Raw genomic sequence first — 19378 nt, 5'->3', positions numbered from 1 at the left:
AGAATACAGCCAGGTTTAAGATCTAATATATCATTTTTTTAATGCAAATCCAGATTCCCAACAAACTTTAAATAAAACGTACGACAGATATGTGCTTAGAGTAACGTTTTATTTAAATTTCAAAGTAAACCTACAAAGCAGATAAACTAAGATCATGCTGGTAAAGTTATATATTGTAACATGTACTTTATGCTGAGCATTTTTAAGAAGTATTTCAAAAACGTAAGATATTATTTTTTGACCATATTGCCTACATATTTCCCCGCAGAAACTATACCCAATAGACCGGAAAACTATGTTCATCCGTGCAATACCCAGTACATTGGTTTAGTAGTATTTCGTTATATGTAGGAGTAACGGTATTGCACCGTCTCCCCGTATGTTGTTATTTATCATTGATATAATCTACTGACACATTTTTGAAAGCAACATTCCTACACGAGTCAAGCGTGAGTACTCATGATATGAATGCACTAGTATGGTCTTATGTTAGTACAACGAGATGTTAGTTAAAGAGAGATTTTGAATATTGCACATATTCGTTCATTCATATTTATATTTGTGTATCGGTTGTATAGATGTGACCTGATACACACACCAGTCACGCGTTGTCAACTTGTAATGGATTCTTAGTATTTAGATTAAACCTGTTGCGAGGATGATATAGTGTCTTTTTATTCTCACCATTCATTTTTTAGGAATCATCATATCACATTTATCAATTTTTTTCTGGATACCTTGAATACAGCTGTTCCAGATTGCTTATTAATGCTTTGTCAATTTAAAAACAGCTTCAGCGCTGAGTGTACAAATGTTAAACATATAAGTTTTTAACATGTTCTATTCAAATTCCTTCCAAAAACTGTTTAAATTTGTAAAAGGGAAACTGAGCGGTTTAATAGGTTTTGTAGAATAGCACATCCGAAATCAGAAGGAATATCAGCTTAAACCAAAGCTGTTGGCGGAAAAAAATTAGAGAATTCAAATGAGTTTCTTAATACTAATGAGAAGTGGCTAGGTTAAATAACAAAACGCATCAGAGTTTTTATACAGTTTCAATGACACAGTAATTGAGAATGATCATCTATATTTCACTGGTAATTATTACCCATGTCACTAGCAGGATTACCGTAAAATCTCAACATTTACCGCAATTCTTAGAAAAACTATGGAAAAAAGATGTGAATAGAGATGAAGCATGGACACCTATTTATTTGTAAAGCCGAAAATTTATATTCAGCAATTTAAAGAATTTGTGTTAGGCTGCGATCTATTAACGTGCTTTATCGACTTCGCGAAAGCTTTTGATAAAGTAACGTAAAGTAAGTAAAGTAAGAGAGATTTTAACAAAGACGGCTGTAAGATAGTACATACAAATAAATGTTCATCTTTGTTAATAGAAAACTTATGTCCGTATAACTAATACTCCAATAGTGCTCAATATAAAACATCTCTTTGGTTGTTATAGTTCAAACTGCAATAGAACACAAAAAGCAAATATTGGAAACTCAGCTGTTATTTCATATTTTAAGATATGTATCCACGTTACCTTTTAATACGTCACTTTTTGACAGTAATAATCACTTTTGCTCAAAGCTGTCAGTCCTTTAATGGACAACTCATCTTACACTGGGTGAGACCACTGGAAGGCAAAAAGTAACTCACAAATTCAATTTTTATTAACCTTTTCGCTCCTGGTGTACACATGAAATTTACTGAGGCACTATTTCATGTGAATTTAAATTTCATTCATGTACAATGTTGAATACTAACTGTTAGTAAATAGAAATATTACCATTAAATTTACCTTATTATTTAGGGTCTGTCTCTTACTAAGGAAATTATAAGTTGTTGTGAGTTGTTTATTCTCCGAACAAAATACATGTGCACATTTTTGGACATCAGTATCTAAAAGATACATTTTTGGAGAGTAAATATTGTTTGTATTACTGAATTTGTATTAATGAGAGCCATCTATATTTACAAAAATGAATAATCAACAAAAATTAATAACAGGACAAGAACTTCTTAAAGTCAGATGTGTAGCAAGGAAATAGCTTGATAATATAGGTCATCATACCTCTTTTTGATGGAAAAAACATTGCCAGCCGATGCAAATTTCCAAATTGTAAATCCAAATCTAGAACAATGCACGAAAAATACAAAATACATTTTGCATTTAAATTTTATATTGTTTTTTTATCAAAACATTGTTTTTTTACTTGTAGGACTAACAAATGCAATGTACATCCCATTGCAGGAAATTTCAAAGCGAACTTCTGTTTTGAAATATTGAAAAATAAAAATGTAAAATACATGTTTCAATCTATACTTTATAATCATAGAATTATTTCTCCACATGCAGGTGTTGATCATTGATTGTCATACCTACCATAAACTTATTTTCTACTAACTTCGAGATTGTTTCTTTCCAAACCTATATCACAATATAAAACACTAAAAATGCACCGTTGTAATATCTATCACAATCTTCTAATCTAACATAACCTCAATTTATCTACTTTCGTTTGCGGTCTCACCAATTCCAACATTAAAAGTCCCGATTAGGTAATATATGTACAAAAGTAATTCTAAATAAACAGAAACCACAGACACAACATCTTTTTACACCATAATAGGATCGTCTGGACAGTCTTCGGAACATTTCGCATCTGTCGAAAGTTGCCGACGTAACTTCGGAATGGGGCCCGTGCTGATCGAACGCACTATCGGCCGCTGATTGTGACGTTTGTCGGCTAAGCACGTGAGGTCGTCCAAACTACCATCGCCATCTGTTGACAGCATGTCATCGTCAGAAGTGGCGTGAGTGAGCGTTGGCAGAGTTGAGGTAAGATGTTCCTGTAAACAAATTAATCCATTTAGAACCATTCTCTGTATTACAATAAAGTAAACGCATGGTTAGGAGTATTATTTTTTAATATCGCTCTGAAACTGTCTTCTTGTCGTATTTCTATCTTATCTACTTATGAGAATATTTGACATTTAGATTTTCACGATTTGCGAGGTGGATATCGAAATGTCAAACATTCCTAATTTTTAATTAAAATTGTGGTTTATTTCCAGTTAATATCATTCAATACAGTAGATCTTATAGTTAAGTTTAAACACATATTGGTTATGCTGTGGGCTATTATAATAATGAGCATTACCTTTTCTTTTTGGATTTCCTGTATGTGGTCCTCCAATAGGTGTTCTTCCTCATCGGTAGGCTGTTGAGAAGGTTGATTAGCAGGCAGAAGCTCGTCAGGAGTGAATACTTTGGAACTTCTTAAGCTAGAGAGTCTATTCGTCGCAGCTTGACACGCTGTATCTAAAGTATCGATGTCATCTAATGTGCTTCTTATTTTTCTCAGTTGCACTCTGAAAAAATTTAAACTTACTAGGGTAGAGTATATGTATATAAACACATCTAAAGCTTGCCATTCTCCCATTTATTTTGTTTTAAAACGTGAAATTAATAAAATTCGCGCCTTACTGAATTGAAGTACTTGTTATTTGCTGTAAGCACAACTACAGTAAATAAAATTATTTTAAATGTAATATGGCAAGTAATATCTTTCTGAAACTATTTTCTGATGGCACGCTTTAACTGAATATTTTTAGATGAAATCCCACCAGATATAATTGTCATAAAAATTTCAATTTTCGTTTAATTTTGACGTTTTAATTTCCGCTAATAAAATGGTTTTCAAAAAATTATGTAATAAAAATTGATCTTCTGATCAGGAGGGCTCATAAGCCAATCGGTGTAAGTCATTTTTCACTAAAAATTCAGTTACGTATTGAAGATTCCTTTTAACAGTTAAAAATTTCTACAGACAAAACGCCTAAGGCAATACTTCACAGGAAAACCTACAGATGGCAGTATTTTATTTAGCGTCAGAAATAAACTGAAAAAGTCCGGAAGTCATTTAGTGTAAGTTATCTTGGCGTGTCTTGGCTTTTATCGGTTATAATGAGTGAAAATAGAGTTGATTTCCCATTAGACCTAGAAGAAAATGATCCTTACTCGGATAGTGAATCAGAATACGTGCCTAACAGTGGAAATAATTCATCTGATTCAAGTAAGTAACTCTTAACCTAAAAAGTCGGAAATAATTTCTTACAAAAGTTGTTTTGTAAAATATGTTTTATGCTTTTTTCTGTTAATAATAAATTAAATGTTATAGTAATTATCCCTAAAGATAAACAAAAAATATATTATTGTGACTGAAATATATTCATAGAAAAAAAAATTATTTTGACTTACACACTTTGACCACTGAAATTTGTTTCAGATGTTTCCAATTTACCTGCAGATGATCTTAGGGCAGAAAATAATGTGATTGAAAATGAAGGGGGCGTTATGGTAGAATCAACGAAAAAAGGAGAAAGCGCAAAAGGAATCCAATAGAATGGACACGGACAGTTAACGCAGTTCGACGGCATAGTGGAAAAGCTTGTTTGAAGAGAAACCGGAAAAATTGGGAATAACGACGAAGATATATACAAAAAGCAATAACCGATAAAGAAATTTATCTCAGAAAGGCAAAACTAGCGAGAGATTCGCTTAACACAGTTAAAAATTTAGCTGATGAAAACATTTATGTTCTTACATTCGATCTACAAAAAACTTTGCCTTTTCTTAAACTAAGCAGGTCTGTTGCTTATTATAAGATGAACTTATATGTTTACAATTTGGGAATTCATAGTTTCAACGACAACAAGGGATACATGTTTATGTGGGACGAAACAGAGGGATCTCGAGGTTCACAAGAAGTTGCCTCCTGCCTAACAAAACATTTAAAAATGAATGCAGGAAATTGTAATATCATTTTATATTCGAACTGTTGTACAGGACACAACCGAAATATTAAACTAAGTCTATCACTACTCAAACTCGTACAAGACCCTGAAATGAACGCTCTTTAATCGACCATAAATTTCTCACCTCAGGTCATAGCTACCTTCCGAATGATGCAGATTTTGGAGTTATTGAGTCAAAGACAAAGAATAAAAAGTTTATTTATGGTCCTGAAGATTGGATCAATTTAGTTTCCACTACTAAGAAGACTAATCCATTTCAAATAATTGAAATGAAACGTGAAGAATTTCTTTCGACAAGAATGTTGGAAAACAGCATCATTAATAAAAAAATCGATAATATAGGGAGAAGGGAAAAGTTAACAGGTTGGACATAAAATGGCTCAGATATTCCAAAACTAAACCGGAATCTATTTTCTATAAAGAAACACTGCAAGAAGATTTTCCATTTTACGAGATCAACATTACAAAAAAGTTCAGAAAGGGAAGACCACCTAAGTTCTTTAGTATTGTTCAGGATCAACTCTACCCAAATCATGGACCTGTCAAAGACTTAAAAAAAGAAACACATGTTTGATTTCCTTCCTTACATTCCACCGCACAACCACAACTTTTATAAAGATTTACCAGTAATAGAAAGCGCTAAACCTCGAGCTTCAACTTCAGTGATCGGCAACTTGAGTTTAATAATGACAGTGACGATTCGGATAATTACATAGACTAACTGCTTTCCCGATATTTTATTTTTTAATTCAGTAGACACTTACCATAAGTCAGTTTTCCTTCTTTAAATGTATCAAAAAAGAAAAACGCTTTTTATTTTTATTCACTTTTCTTATATTTAAGTTTATTAGTGAGTTACCTATTATTAGCACTTATATGGGAGTCGTTATTTTATTACAACAAGTTTTGAAACAAAGTCAATTTTCTCAGTTTTTATATTTAGTGGTTGGTTTCTGAGCCCTCCAATATTTCTCACAATTTTTATTTCCGCAGATTTTAAAAATTTTTTTCAGATCGGAAATCTAAACGTCAAAAGAAAACGAAAATTGTAATTTTTATTACGATCAATTGTGGTGTATTGTGTATCCCCACCTAAAAATATTGGTAAGTAATATTGGTCACTCAATTGGTCTTGGATTCTTGTCATCGAGTTAGAATCTATAGAGAGGGCATCACGTGACTAAAAACGACCTCACTTCGGCCATATTGTGTTGCCACTTTTGACAGATCGTATATGTTTATTTACGTTGGTTGTTTTTCGAATATTTTTAGTTTTATAATACTTTTATAGAAACTGTAATAGTATATTGTGATAGTGCATAATAATGGTTTCTTGTTCTCAACGTAGTTGCAGTAGCAGAAGCAATGTTAATAAAAAATCTTCAGGAATAACGTTTTACATGTTAGTATACAAATATGTAAACAAAGTAATGGCCCGTACTTCAGAGAATAAATTAATAGTATTTGACTGTATTAATTTATCTTTATGTATAATATATCGTGTTTTTAGTGTTTACCGCGGGATAAATAAATCATAGTTTATTAAAAATGTATTGCACTTTTTTAGATTATGATTAAATCTTCTAAATAACTAGTCATATTTTTCTAGTAGTTTGAATATTATTGAGTGCATCCCTGATCCCACCGCCATATTGGTTTCACAGTTAGCCACGCCTACCTACGCCGTTTTTAGTACATACGTTAATATGCTCATAGCTTCTCCATAGATTCTAACTCGATGATTCTTGTCCAATTTGGTAATGCTGTTTGAAAATGGCGGCCGCTTATTGTTCAATGAAAATATAAAAAAATATAGACTAGCCCTAATAATTTAGTAATCCTGAACGTTTTATGGAAAACACTGGAACAGGTCGATTTATTGTTTAAGTTTCCCACTTTCTGATATAATCAATTAGTTTTTTTTTAATGACAACTGTCAAAAATATGCCGATGACATAATCAGCAGTTTTTTTTAAATGACAATATATCGCACCTAATACATCATTTGTAAGATCTTGTGTCAATTATTATGTTTCGAGAAACAATAAAGACGTAGTCTTTCATTGTGAGTCAATTTAATATAAATTTCAATCAGTTTATAAATATAAACTCAATCGTAGCCATTTTAAAGCAGAGCAATCATCTAACCACAAAAATCATTTTTGAATCATCAGAAATTAATAGAAGAATAGGAAATGAAGCTGAAATAATATTGACTATCAAAAGAAGAAAACTTGAGTACTTAGGCCATGTTATGAGAGGTCAGATACTCATTATTGCAGCTTATTAGGCAAGACAAAATTGATATTTATTTATATTTGATTGTTAATTAAATATTTCGTCTGAATTTGACAGGTATGTCAGAAGTAAACAACGTTTGCTTTGTTAATACGTTAGCAGGTGGCGTTATGAGCAAGCATAATAATATTGAATTATTTTAATAAAATATACCTAATTTGTTTAAAACATAAATAATAAAAGAAACGTGTCGATCACGTCATATTTAGACATATGTCAACGAAAGAAGAAATGAATTATATTAGTATGTGGAAAAAATTGTCTACACAAAAAGAAGAAGAGAAGAGGTTAAGGAATAATGGTTTAAAGCTCAGAATTCCTCTAAAAGATATTTATTGTATGACTAGTTTAGAAGTCAACAATTTGTAGCCACTTGCACATATGACATATGTGCAAGACATTAACATAACCTAACTTATTAATTGTATTAGAATTTTTTTAATAAAAATTTGAATAGAATCTTTCTACACACACTACAATTTTATTTACAACGATAATGATATAAATATCACTTACTGATATTTATTATTTATTAACGAGTTGAACTTTATACGATTTTTTTTTCGATGTTTTCTTATTATACTGTCAATTATATCCTAGTTTGTAACTTTACCTGATGATGGTCTCAATACACTGCGTTTGACTGCTGATATCGATGAGACTCTCTTGCGCAGGAACCACTTTATTAGTCCTTAACACACATGGTGCAAACACTATCGCTAACGAAGCGGCACTCATCCTGTTCGTCTCCTCATGAAGTGCTACTCTAGCCAAGTGGAACATTAACCTTTCCATCAGATCGTAATTTGGGGGAGGTAGTTTCTTCAAGATGTCGTACAGGGTGGTCACCCGATCACTTTCCACTTCCAAATTGGCTGCTGTGATAAAATTCTCGTAGCACTCGAACGTTAGAAGCGGTTCCGGCATTTCTCGGAGAAAACTCTTAAGAACTGACGCCAACACGTGAACCTGTAATCACACATTTTTAATTAGAAACCTAAGTTTTTAAAACTATATGTCATTTTTAATCAAAACTTTATAGTACAATGGCTTAACCTCATACAAAGGTTAGACAATTTTAATTAGAAAATACATCCGTACCGATAAAATCAAGAGAGACTTAAATAACACATCTCATCTTCCCCAGAATATTCTACGTTGGCCAATCCAATAGTCCTTTTTTGTTTTTTTTTTTAACACTGATAGCATTTCTTTGACGGCCTAGGGCATATTCTAAAAAGCTGTATAATCATTACGATGTTTTCACTTTTGAAGAAATGGTTGCCACTCTTTTTGGATATTTATTGTCTTCCATTTCATTGCATGATAGACACAGCTGGAACGTACTCTATTATAAGACACTAAGGTACTATTCAGCTTGTTAATTTGTCCACTGCTGAACATACCCTTCCTAAAAGGCTCTCTCTATTTAAGGCACTTTGTATCCTTTTTATGTAAATGCGTCGCAAATCCGATCTATCTATTTTGTTGGAGAAAGTCTATTTCTAAGGTTGTCTTCTCTGGGTCTTCGTTCGATAATTCTGTTATTCCACCTATTATCGTCGATTATTGCGACATTTCTTGCCTAATTCCACCTCAGGGCAATTATTCCTTCTAAATCACCTCGTATTCCGATTTTTCTTCAGATTTCTGTATCTGGATCTCTTTCTGTTTGTATATATGTGATAAGACGTATCTGCTTACGAAGATTTGAAAAGATTTGTGGTTGTTGTGATGAACCACGTACGTAGATTTTTCAGCCAGGAAATCCTTCGCCTTCCTAGTCCTCGTTTTCCTTCTACTTTTCCCTGTAGAATTAATTGCAGCAACCCATATCTTTCGCTGTTCCGCATGATGTGACCGATGTATTCGATTTTGGCTGTTTTGATTGTGGTTAACAACTCTTTTTCTTTTTGCATCCTTTAAAACGTCCAAGTTAGTAATGTGGTCGGTACAGAATATCTTCAGTATTCGACGATAAAGCCACATTTCGAAAGCTTTAATTTTCTTGCAGGTGGCATCTGTGAGAGCCCACGACTTAACTCTGATAAGGCATATAATGAGCATAAAATTATTAAGATGAGACTTGTTTGACATGGGTATCTTTGTGTCTGGAGCAATCCTATATTGTTCATTAATACAGCACTCATCTTACATTCAATTATAGCTATCAGAAGAAGCCCATGTAACCTTAGTAATGAGCTGGAAAGGATTACATCACCACCAACACATGTACTGAAGTTATAAAAAATGTTTGTAGTATATAAATTGTAGACTACATTGTCATATAAAACTTCAAAATGTTATTGTTGCGATATTATCGTTTATTTTCATAAACTACACTCACAAACATGAATTTTGGTTGCTTGTTTCCAAAATGCAATGATCAGAGGAAAAGTTTTCCCGCATCTGGACCAAATCGCCGACATTAAGAGAACCTAAAGTTAAAGAACGTAATTTTGGTAGGACCACGATGATATGAAGGACCCAGCACTTAAAAAAGCTTTGAAAGAAAATGAAAAAGACTTCAAAAAACGAATTCAAGAGAATTAATAGCGGATTTTTAAGCAACAAAAGAGATGATAACTAGAATAGTAAAAGTATTACTCGACAAATTCCAAAACTTGGATGTAACCTCTTTTAAAATCCACTCCCACTTCCACTTTTCTCTCTAGTTAAGAAACTGTGAGTCATGATCGTGCACAAAAATTTCATCAGGATATTTCAGTAATCGAAAAAAAAAGTAGCAAAATCATTGCAGATTACTGTTGGTTTTTGTATGTAAGATGCCCCGGAACTCACTTGAGAGGCAAGCTAAGAGACGGTAATAAAATGAAGCCAATTCACAATTTTCTCAATCCTAGTAACCTTTAAGACATTCACTTGTTAATTTAGAATTCATACTGTTTAAAGATAAAATGGCATACCTATTGTGTATCATTAAAAGTAGAGCTAATAAAATAATTTCCTTATCATATTCATTTTTCTGAACCCAAAATTAATAAAAATCGTCTCCCAGCTCAACATTAAAAAAAAATGGTGGAACAGTGGGTAAAGTCTAAAGGGTTATAACCACATAATTTTATAACTTATGCTAATTTGAACTCTTAACGATCACTTTTATACCATCTATTACTGGGTGACAATCGGGAGCCGGATGTTTTTAGAACGCATAGTACGAAGCTTGGAAAGATAAGAGTGGGACAAGCGCGGCGTTACTACCTCTGTAGTGTAGTAGTGTGCCAGTTTCAGTAAACATGCAGCAGTGGACGGTAGAACATCACACGTTTGCATACGATATATTTATCCGAAATCAAGGATCAGTGATCACTACGCAGCGGCTTTTGCGCACTCACTTTAATATTGATAGGCGTGGAGCGGTTTTTTCTCGCAGCACAATCTTAAGATGGATAAAGAATTTTAGAACAACAGGCAGTGTCATGAAAAAAAAGCAACAAGGTCCGAATAGAACAGTAAGGACTCCTATAAACGTACAGCGTCTGAGAGATGCCGTCGTCAGAAGCCCTACACGGTCCGCCCGAAAACATGCAATTGAGCTAAACATTAATCAGCATTAATCAGGTTTCAGCAGGATAGTGCCACGGCACATACTGCCCATTCTTCAATGAATATTCTCCGCCAACTGTTCCCAGAACAACTTATGTTTCGGAGATTTGCCGTGGCCTCCAAGGTCTCCTGACCTGTCGATTTGTGATTTTTTTCTATGGGGGTATGACTATTGATCGAGCGATGTTAGAGCGTGTTAGGGAGGATTTCATAATCTAGGATCTCTTTCAAGAAAGCATCGAAAACTGCATCCAACGTGATGGTCACCATCTTGATGACATTATTTTCCATACTTAATTAGATTATAAATGGCATAATATAAGATTCATTTTGATGTTAACGAAATAGTATTTTCTTGCAAATTTCTTGTGTACCATTTAGTTCAAAATTGTCCTATTGCCAATTGTCACCCTGTATATTAATAATAAAAAAAATTATTGGTCACACTTACCTGATACCTCTCGAACTCTACTTCCTCTGGATTCTCATCCAATCTATTTTTTAATTCTTTAATCTTGGAACTAACACCCGATTTTCTATAAATTCCTTCTGCATATAAGCCATGTAATTCGATCGTACTAAGCAATCTTTCTATAACTAAGGGTATCTTGCTATCCTCCGTGACTAATGTGACCAGAGGCACTCCGAAGACTTTCTTCGTTTCACCTTGTAATCCTGCTTCTTTTAGACACTGGTTTGCGTTGAGGTAGCACTTTTTGTGACACGTCATCTTGCAACTTTGACATACTAAACCACGTTCTATGGGCCACATGAAGAACGAACTGCAGATCTCGCACGCAGTAGGAATATTGATGATGGTTAATAGGAAGGTATGGCCGTTGTGTTTGTGCATCTCTAATTTTCGTTTTTTCTCTTTTTTCCTTTTGGATTTCGAAGGCTTTTCTTCGGCTCGAGATGACATAAATTCGTCCATGAAACCTCGGAACGCATTGACACCCATCGTTACAGGGAAATCCGCTGCATCGTTGGATTTTTGTTCTCGCTGGCAGACCGTTTGCATCGCCTAAAAAAATAAATAGTTATTTTAAAGGGAGATTTTAAATTTAAATGGTTAATTCTTTAATTTTTTATTGATTTTTATGTTTGTTTTTTTTAATTCCAAAAAAAAAAAAATATTAAAGCGAGTTGTGATTTGAACAGGATAATATTTCGCTTTGGATCCGATACTACATGGCACAGAACATTTTCGGGGACGTTTAATACTGCGATGGATGAAATAAAGAGGAAATATAGAAATATATGGACATTTTTACTAAAAATCTATAACTATTATCACAATACAAATACAGCAAGGTCAGTGTATTTGAGACACAGTACATCGGCTTAGTTTTTTCCTCTTTAATAATTGATTATAACCACCAAACATAACCACCAAACTAGACGTGATTAATCTTAAGAAAATGATATTTTGAAGCATCACTTACCTGATTAAAAACCAGAATGAGATCCTTGTACTTAATATTGCACGTCTCTAAACTATTATGCTTCGTTGCATTGCTATAAATCTGCACCAGATTATCCTTAAACTCCCTTAAAGCCTGTTTGAACAGTTTGTCGACGTCACTGTTCTTTCCGCCCACAGACTCCATTTTCATGATTTTATCGGTTATGAACTGCTGCATAAGAGTAAGTTCTTCGGCTCCGGTTATGATTTGATCAGTTCTGTCCATAAACTCAGACGTTCCCGTCAGACTGAACTTACTCTCATCTGGCTTGCGCAGATCGTAGGGCGTTCGGGAGTGCTTCCGGTGTTTTCGGCGTCCGGAACGGATCTCAGCATTGGGCCGTTGTTCGCAGGGCATCTCAAAAACCTAAAAGAAAATTAAATGATGACAACTTTTAGATTACATGCAAAGCAACGCTTGTATTGCTGTGTACGATGATAATGGATAAAAAGGGTGTTTTTATTTCATGTGTCTTATGTTAATATGTACATCAGTACGAAACTTTATTTTATTAAAAAGATATGGTGGAGTTGTGAAAATAATAATTTTCCGGAATTGACGAGCTGAATGAAACTCCGTCTCTGGTAATGACTGGGTAGATTGAGTATACGGAATGCAGTTTTACGACTTCGCCTGACCACAGCGAAAAGTGAGCTAGTTACCCTTTAGAGGACGGAAGAGGCCAAAGAAGCTAGTCCTGAGAATTGCAACTGTCAACCTTGAGAGTATGACAGGTAAAGGAAGAAAGCTCTCCGATTTCATGCAGAGGAGAAGGATTTTTGTACTTTGTGTGCAAGAAACTCGGTAAGATAATAAATCGAGAGATCTTGGAGATGGATGCACGTAAATATACAGTAGAATGAACAGTCTTAGCAGAAATGGAGTGCATATTATTTTGAACAACGAGTGGAAGGAATATCTAGTAAAGGTAACCAGAAGAAGTGATAGAATAATGAGTTTACAACTGAATACAGACGATACCAGTATCATATGTCCCTACGCTCCACACGTAGGGTGTGAAGAACGGGAAAAGGAAGAATTTTGGAGTGGACTTGATTGCGTGATGCTTGAGATTCCTGTAGACGAAAAGTGTTTTATTGGAGGTGATTTGAATGGACATATTGGCAAAGTAAGAGCGGGAATAGAAAGAGTTTATGGAGGTTGGGGGGATGGGAATAAGAAATGATGAAGGAAATAATATGATCGACTTTGCAGTAGCATGGGATTTGGCTGTGATTAAATTAATATGTTCTTTATGAAGACTGAAGACCAGTATGTTAACTATAGTAGCGGTGGAAGGGAAAGTCAGATAGGTTCTGTGCTGTGTAAAAGAAGCTAGCTAAAAGACGTTACCAACTGACTGTAAAGTGATAAAAGGTGAGTGTGTGGTTAGTCAACACCGACCGTTGGTAGTGGATACGGAGATAAAGGTAAGGCGGAAAGAAAAGCAAGTAGAAAATCAGAAAGTAAAGTGATGTAAGAAGGATACAGATATGGAAGAAGTCTTCAACAAAGTCTTCAAAAAAGATACAGTAAATGACTGGTAGGAGGCCAACAGCAAAGTTGTGGTACGATTGGGAGAGGAAGTGCTAGGAAAAATATCTGGTAAAGGGCCTCCTAGGAAAACAGAAACATGGTGATGGAAGGATGAAGTCCTAGAAATGTCCTGGTGATGGAAGACAGAAAGTTAGGGAGAAGAAAGAGGTATAGCAGGTCTAAAAGAGTAGAAGATAAGGATACATACAAGGTAGCAAAGTACACTGTAGCTACTGCTACGGAATGATCGTCTGCAAAACTGTATAAAGAGTTGGAAACACCCGATGGAATAAAAATGTTATACAGAATTGCTAAAGCAAAGGATAAGTCAACAAAGTACTTAACTCACATGCGTTAGATTAAAAGTGCGGATGGAGGAGAGTTAAAATCCGATATTGAAATATGGTATAAGTAATTTAGAAAGTTGCTAAATGAAGAAGAGCAGAGGAGAGACAGAGGATGTAGGACCCCAGATGAAAATATAATACCGGGGAGAGCGAAAGATAGGGTTGTTCAGGATTTAGATAAGATGAAGAATGGTGAGGCAGTACTGCTTAATCTTGTTATGGATGTACTGACAGAGCAAGTAAGAGAGGGGATCTATTGGTCAATGCTCTTTGCGGATGAGATCGTGTTAGTAGAGGAGAACAAAGAAATGTTGGAGAACGGGAATGGTAGGGAACATTACTTGAGGAAAAACTAGGCGAGTAGGGGAATTTAAATAACTTGGCTTGTACATAACGGAAAATGGAACACTAGATCGAACAATTGCCCACAATATACTGGTTGGTTGGTTTTACTGAAACATAATGAGCTGGGCATTCTGTGACCGAAAAATCAGGGAAGGACTGAAAAGAAAGATATACAAGAGTGTGGTGAGTACTGCGTCGATGTAAAATTGTAGTTTTGCGACATTGCCAGATAAAATCGTCGAATAGTTGTTAATATATAATAATTATATCTATTATATTATGTTTTTTTTGTAAAGAAGTATTCTGAATATTCTCGACTACCAACAAAATATACAAAGATTTATTGTTGTATAAGATGTCAAGTAATTGAATCAAATAAATTAAACGGATACAGGTTTGCAGGTGTCAGTTTATCCAGTGTGAAAAAATTGTCAAAGAAGGTGGTGACACTCATAATGGAAGAAAGAGGGATATTATGATTTCAAATACCCAACAAACGACACGAAAAATCGTCCAAAATTAAATTACATGGATGTGACCAAGGTATATTAAGCAGAAAGATATACAATTTTCATCTTACTGGACAACAAGTTCCCACTGTTAAAAATATTCATCGGAAATTTGTAGAAGAATTGAATTATAAAGAGAAAGTATGAGACAGGAATTTCACTAGCTTGAAAATGTTTTTTAGTAGATAATTGATAAAAGTGAGAGACGGCTAGAGAACTACACAGAAAATTAGGTGTAAACGGTAGAATTTGCGAGAGACTTGCACAAAACTGGAACACTACAAAGTACTTGCATATACATTGGAAAAATATTTATAAAATATTTCTTTAGTTATTTAAAACAGACTTACTTTGTTTTGAATACACTTAGTATGAAACTGTTTCTTGCAATTCGTGCATTTATATCCTGGCGTGTAGAAGGCATCTAGCTCGGTATTACAGAACATACACAGATCATCCTTAGATATTCTAGGTATTTTTCTGAAGGAGTGACCGGCGATAGAGAGGGCATTTACGTCGTACTTGTAATCATTTGTTTTTATCGATGGACTAGCATCCAGGCCGCCGGGATGATCAGAGATGACGGCTTTCGTAGCCGGATCGCTGTTCCTTCGCCTGAGGTCGAGTTGCGGCAAATTCTGGCGTTGGCGTTTCGGCGTTAGGCTTTGTTTAGTTCCACCATCTGTCGAATTTCTTTAAAAAAAAAAATGGCATTTATTAAAACATGTACATTGATACAACTTCAATGACTTTCAGACACACGAGACAAGGTAATAACAGTAATCTTCAACAAATATTGGAATAATCAGACTTGAATTGATATTAACTTCTTAGGTGAACATAAAGCAAGTAGTTTCTACTAAATTTATTTGCTATATTTATATGATTAACTAAATATTAGCTAGTTGAAACTAAAATATTTTTATGTAAATTATTAATCACTTCAAATAAATATTACAATAGAACAAAGATCACCATAGATTAGGATACCATAAATAACAACTTGAGGTATAAAATGTTGACTTTTACTTTGATGAAATGAAAAATACATTTACTGCAAAAATACTCACAGAAGGTAATCAAATCATACTGAAAGATCTGAAAATATCTTTAATAAAAGACTGAATAAACATAAGGACCAAATCATTTATTTACTTATTACTCTAATGTTAGTGTGGAATACTGAACATTTAAATTATAAATAATACTAATAAAAACATTATTAAATCTATTTAATCTGATAAAAAGGAAACAGGGTGCATGAGGATTCAGTTTTTCGTTTAGCTCAGTTTGCAGTTTTGGTTTATATGTATCAAAAATACCTTCCATCGAATTTTTAGCCATTCTCGCAACAGAAAAGGTCTAGAGTGTGACGATTATCTCACAGAGCGAGTTCTCGTTGTTCTTTCTTTTTTATTCCACTAGTTGAAGTGCAAAAATAAGAGCAGATGTAATGAAGTCAGCGAAAAAAAATTACCTAATTAACAACACCATAGAATTTCACGTGTCACATACATATACAGTACTGTGCGAATTAATGTAATCATAGGCTGTTTTAATGAAAAAAACTACATTTTGACAAAACTATAAACGTAAACTTACATCATTTAGTAGAAAATATGTCCCCATTTGGCTGCAATTACTTCTTTTACCCGTTTTGGTATAAATTCTACTAGCTTCTAACAGTTTCCAGATATCCCTTCATCTCGAAACCAAACCTGAATGACCACTTCTATCATTTTTATTTTTGTAGTACAGTCGATTTTGCTTTGCAGTCTAGCTTTGCAAATGGCCCTGACGAATTACCGAGCCAATCTACAACATTAATCTTCTGATTTTTGAAAAATTCCATCATTTGCTTTGATTTATGATAGAGTGCAGAGTCCTGTTGAAGAATAGCTTCTCCTTGGGGATGACACTGTGGGAGATCTGTGTCCAAATGCTATTCCAACATGGATTTGTATTTTTGGCTGTTCATCATGCCTTCGATTGGTACCAAAGATCCAATCCCTATGTATGAAAAGATCCCCAAAACATTTTTTTGACTGGATGTTTTACGGTTTAAACAATATGAGATGGTGTGAGGTTTTCATTGTCAGACTTCCTGACGAATTTCGACCGCTGTTCCTGAACTATAAAGTGAGTTTCATCTGTAAATAGGACTTTTCTCCAGTCGTCTACAGTCGAATTAGAGTATTTTTGGACCACAATAGCCTTTGTCTCTTCATTCGTTGAGTTAGAAGCTGTATTTTCTGTGGACGAATTGCCCTTCTACCATTGTCCAAAAGCCTTTTTCCGAACAGTTGAGTCATAAATTACTACACCTGATGCTGCTAGATTTTGTTGGAGCTCTTGGTTTGTTTTTCTTGGGTCCAATTTGCTCTTTCGAAGGTGTTGTTTTTCTCTTTCTACCGCATTTTTCTAACCTTTCACATGTTCTTGCGATTTTCCTTTGTGAAGTGTGCCACTTAACGTGATAATCTTTTGACGCTTCCTAGGCGTAATATCCATGATGGAATTAAACGAAACAAACTCACTAATTACCGAAAACAACACAAACTTAATGGGAAATATCCTAAAACATCCTCGAATAAAAGGCAGAGAAAAGTAAGGTTACGTTTTCAATGATTGGTCAGTTGTAAATGTGTGGACAGTGTTGCCAACTGTGAATATTGAAAAATGTCACAATGATTCCATTAATTCGGACAATACTGTAACTCATAAACTTTTATAGTAACAATTAAATGAAAAACCTTACCTCTCTTGTATGATAAACTCAGGATGCACTTTAGATTCGTCTATGGTCCCCAAAAAGACATTCTTATCTAAACTAAGGCTATCTGTAACCTCCTCTCCCAAACTTTTAACATGCCCTCTCTTCGACTTTCTCGTATTTCTAGCAGGCGCCTCCGGTCGTCCCAGGATTTGTTCCAACTTATTAGGCGTTTGAACGTACGGATAGGCATCGGGTCGATCATCGGGCAGAAATTTTTCCCTGTTCGGCCTACGTACTGGTTGATAGCTTCTTAGATGTTTCGAATCACTATGCCTAGAATAGAAAGATGCATATAAATAAAAAGAATAGTAGAAAGGGACGGCAATGTTCACTGTTATAAAAGTTTATGGACAAAAAAAATTCATAAGTGAAAGCAAAATATACAACGTTTAAACGCAGTAAAGGATCGACTTTTTTCTACAAAAAATAGCGAATAATAAGTGAATAATGAGGAGATCAAATAATAAGGTTATATTATAGCTATCACGTCTTCTTTTCGACTATACTTTCGAAAAAGACACTATGACGGATCATCTTTCTGTCTATCACTTCTTGTAATGTACAGGGTGTCGTCAAAAAGTCAAAACAATTCATGTTGTATAGCGGATAGTTGCGAGATGTCGCTGAAAAGGACTTTACTGAATAGAATGAAACGATACAGAAAAATCAGCGGGCATTACATCTCAAAGTAGCAATATTAGGGATGGGATAAGCAAGATTATTAGGGATGGAGGATAAGCAACATTAGGTATGGGGATAACCAACAGTCCTAGTGATAGGGACAATTAGGGATGGGTCACTGCACTTTAACACAAAAAAATGGAATGGTTGACATAGAAAAAGCGTTTAACATATTGTATTCTCGATGTAAAAGCATAAGATTAATTACGAGTTGCATACTATATTTTATCTACGGCGAGCAAGTAGTTTACGAGTAAACATGTTTTTCTTGTTTTCTTGAAACTAGATGTAAATCTCTACATACTTTTATTGCTAAATTCGAATCAGTTTTGTTGTACCTGTTACAGTTTTGACTGCACTAATTATCGGCGGGGCATAGACACACAGATGGACCTCACCAAATTAAAGGATCGACTTTTTTCTATAAAAAATAGAAAATAATAACTGAATAATTAAGGAGATCAAATAATAAGGTTATGGAACTGTAAACTCAACCAGCAATATCATGATCACTAAAAGACAGATATCAAGATGTCTTGGCCATGCAGCTAGAATGAAGACTAATATCCTAAAATTGTTATTCACCACAAAAGCACGTGCTAAACGAGAAAGAGGTAGACCACTAAAAAACGTCCCACGATTTTCCTACGAAAACAAAATCCATTTGATCCGATTTTATGTATTCTATTAATAACTTATACAGAAGTGAAACACTTCAAATTTGTATCTTGGTATAAAACATTTCATTTAAAACTTTTTTAAAAGCGTCGTCTAAAATTTACAGGTGCATAACGTAACGTTTTCGATCTAGTTCAGATCACCCTCAATGCCCTCTTTTCGTACTTGAAGCTAACACTAAAATAGTAGCGGTGATATCAATATATGGTTTTACATGTTTAAAACTTTAAATTCTAATGCGACCCTATGCGCAATGTTGGATAATTCTGATATGGCAGGTAAAGAAGAAAAAGGACTTTGTCTATCCTGATAAACTTAATACATTACCGACAAATTATATAATTATAT

General features: G+C 34.2%; 1 protein-coding gene across 6 annotated transcripts in view; it reads right to left on the bottom strand.

Annotated features, from left to right (window-relative positions):
* Positions 1–1856: 1856 nt before the first annotated feature.
* The window catches only part of LOC140435145 (unconventional myosin-IXb-like), a 143018-nt gene continuing 125496 nt past the window's right edge, over positions 1857–19378 (bottom strand). For all 6 annotated transcript variants that reach the window (XM_072523882.1, XM_072523880.1, XM_072523884.1 and 3 more), the window contains 7 exons: positions 17654–17944; positions 15246–15588; positions 12138–12524; positions 11144–11716; positions 7739–8094; positions 3171–3381; positions 1857–2859 (listed from right to left, as the gene is read on the bottom strand). In XM_072523882.1, the coding sequence (XP_072379983.1) occupies positions 2626–2859; positions 3171–3381; positions 7739–8094; positions 11144–11716; positions 12138–12524; positions 15246–15588; positions 17654–17944 (2395 nt within the window). In that variant the 3' untranslated portion in view covers positions 1857–2625. The remainder of the gene's footprint in view (positions 2860–3170; positions 3382–7738; positions 8095–11143; positions 11717–12137; positions 12525–15245; positions 15589–17653; positions 17945–19378) is intronic.

The sequence above is a fragment of the Diabrotica undecimpunctata genome, chromosome 2 (genome assembly GCF_040954645.1).
Source record: "Diabrotica undecimpunctata isolate CICGRU chromosome 2, icDiaUnde3, whole genome shotgun sequence".
NCBI lineage: Eukaryota > Metazoa > Arthropoda > Insecta > Coleoptera > Chrysomelidae > Diabrotica > Diabrotica undecimpunctata.
The sequence above is the reverse complement of the archived record's forward strand: the minus strand, read 5'-3'. Positions and strand labels throughout refer to the sequence as shown.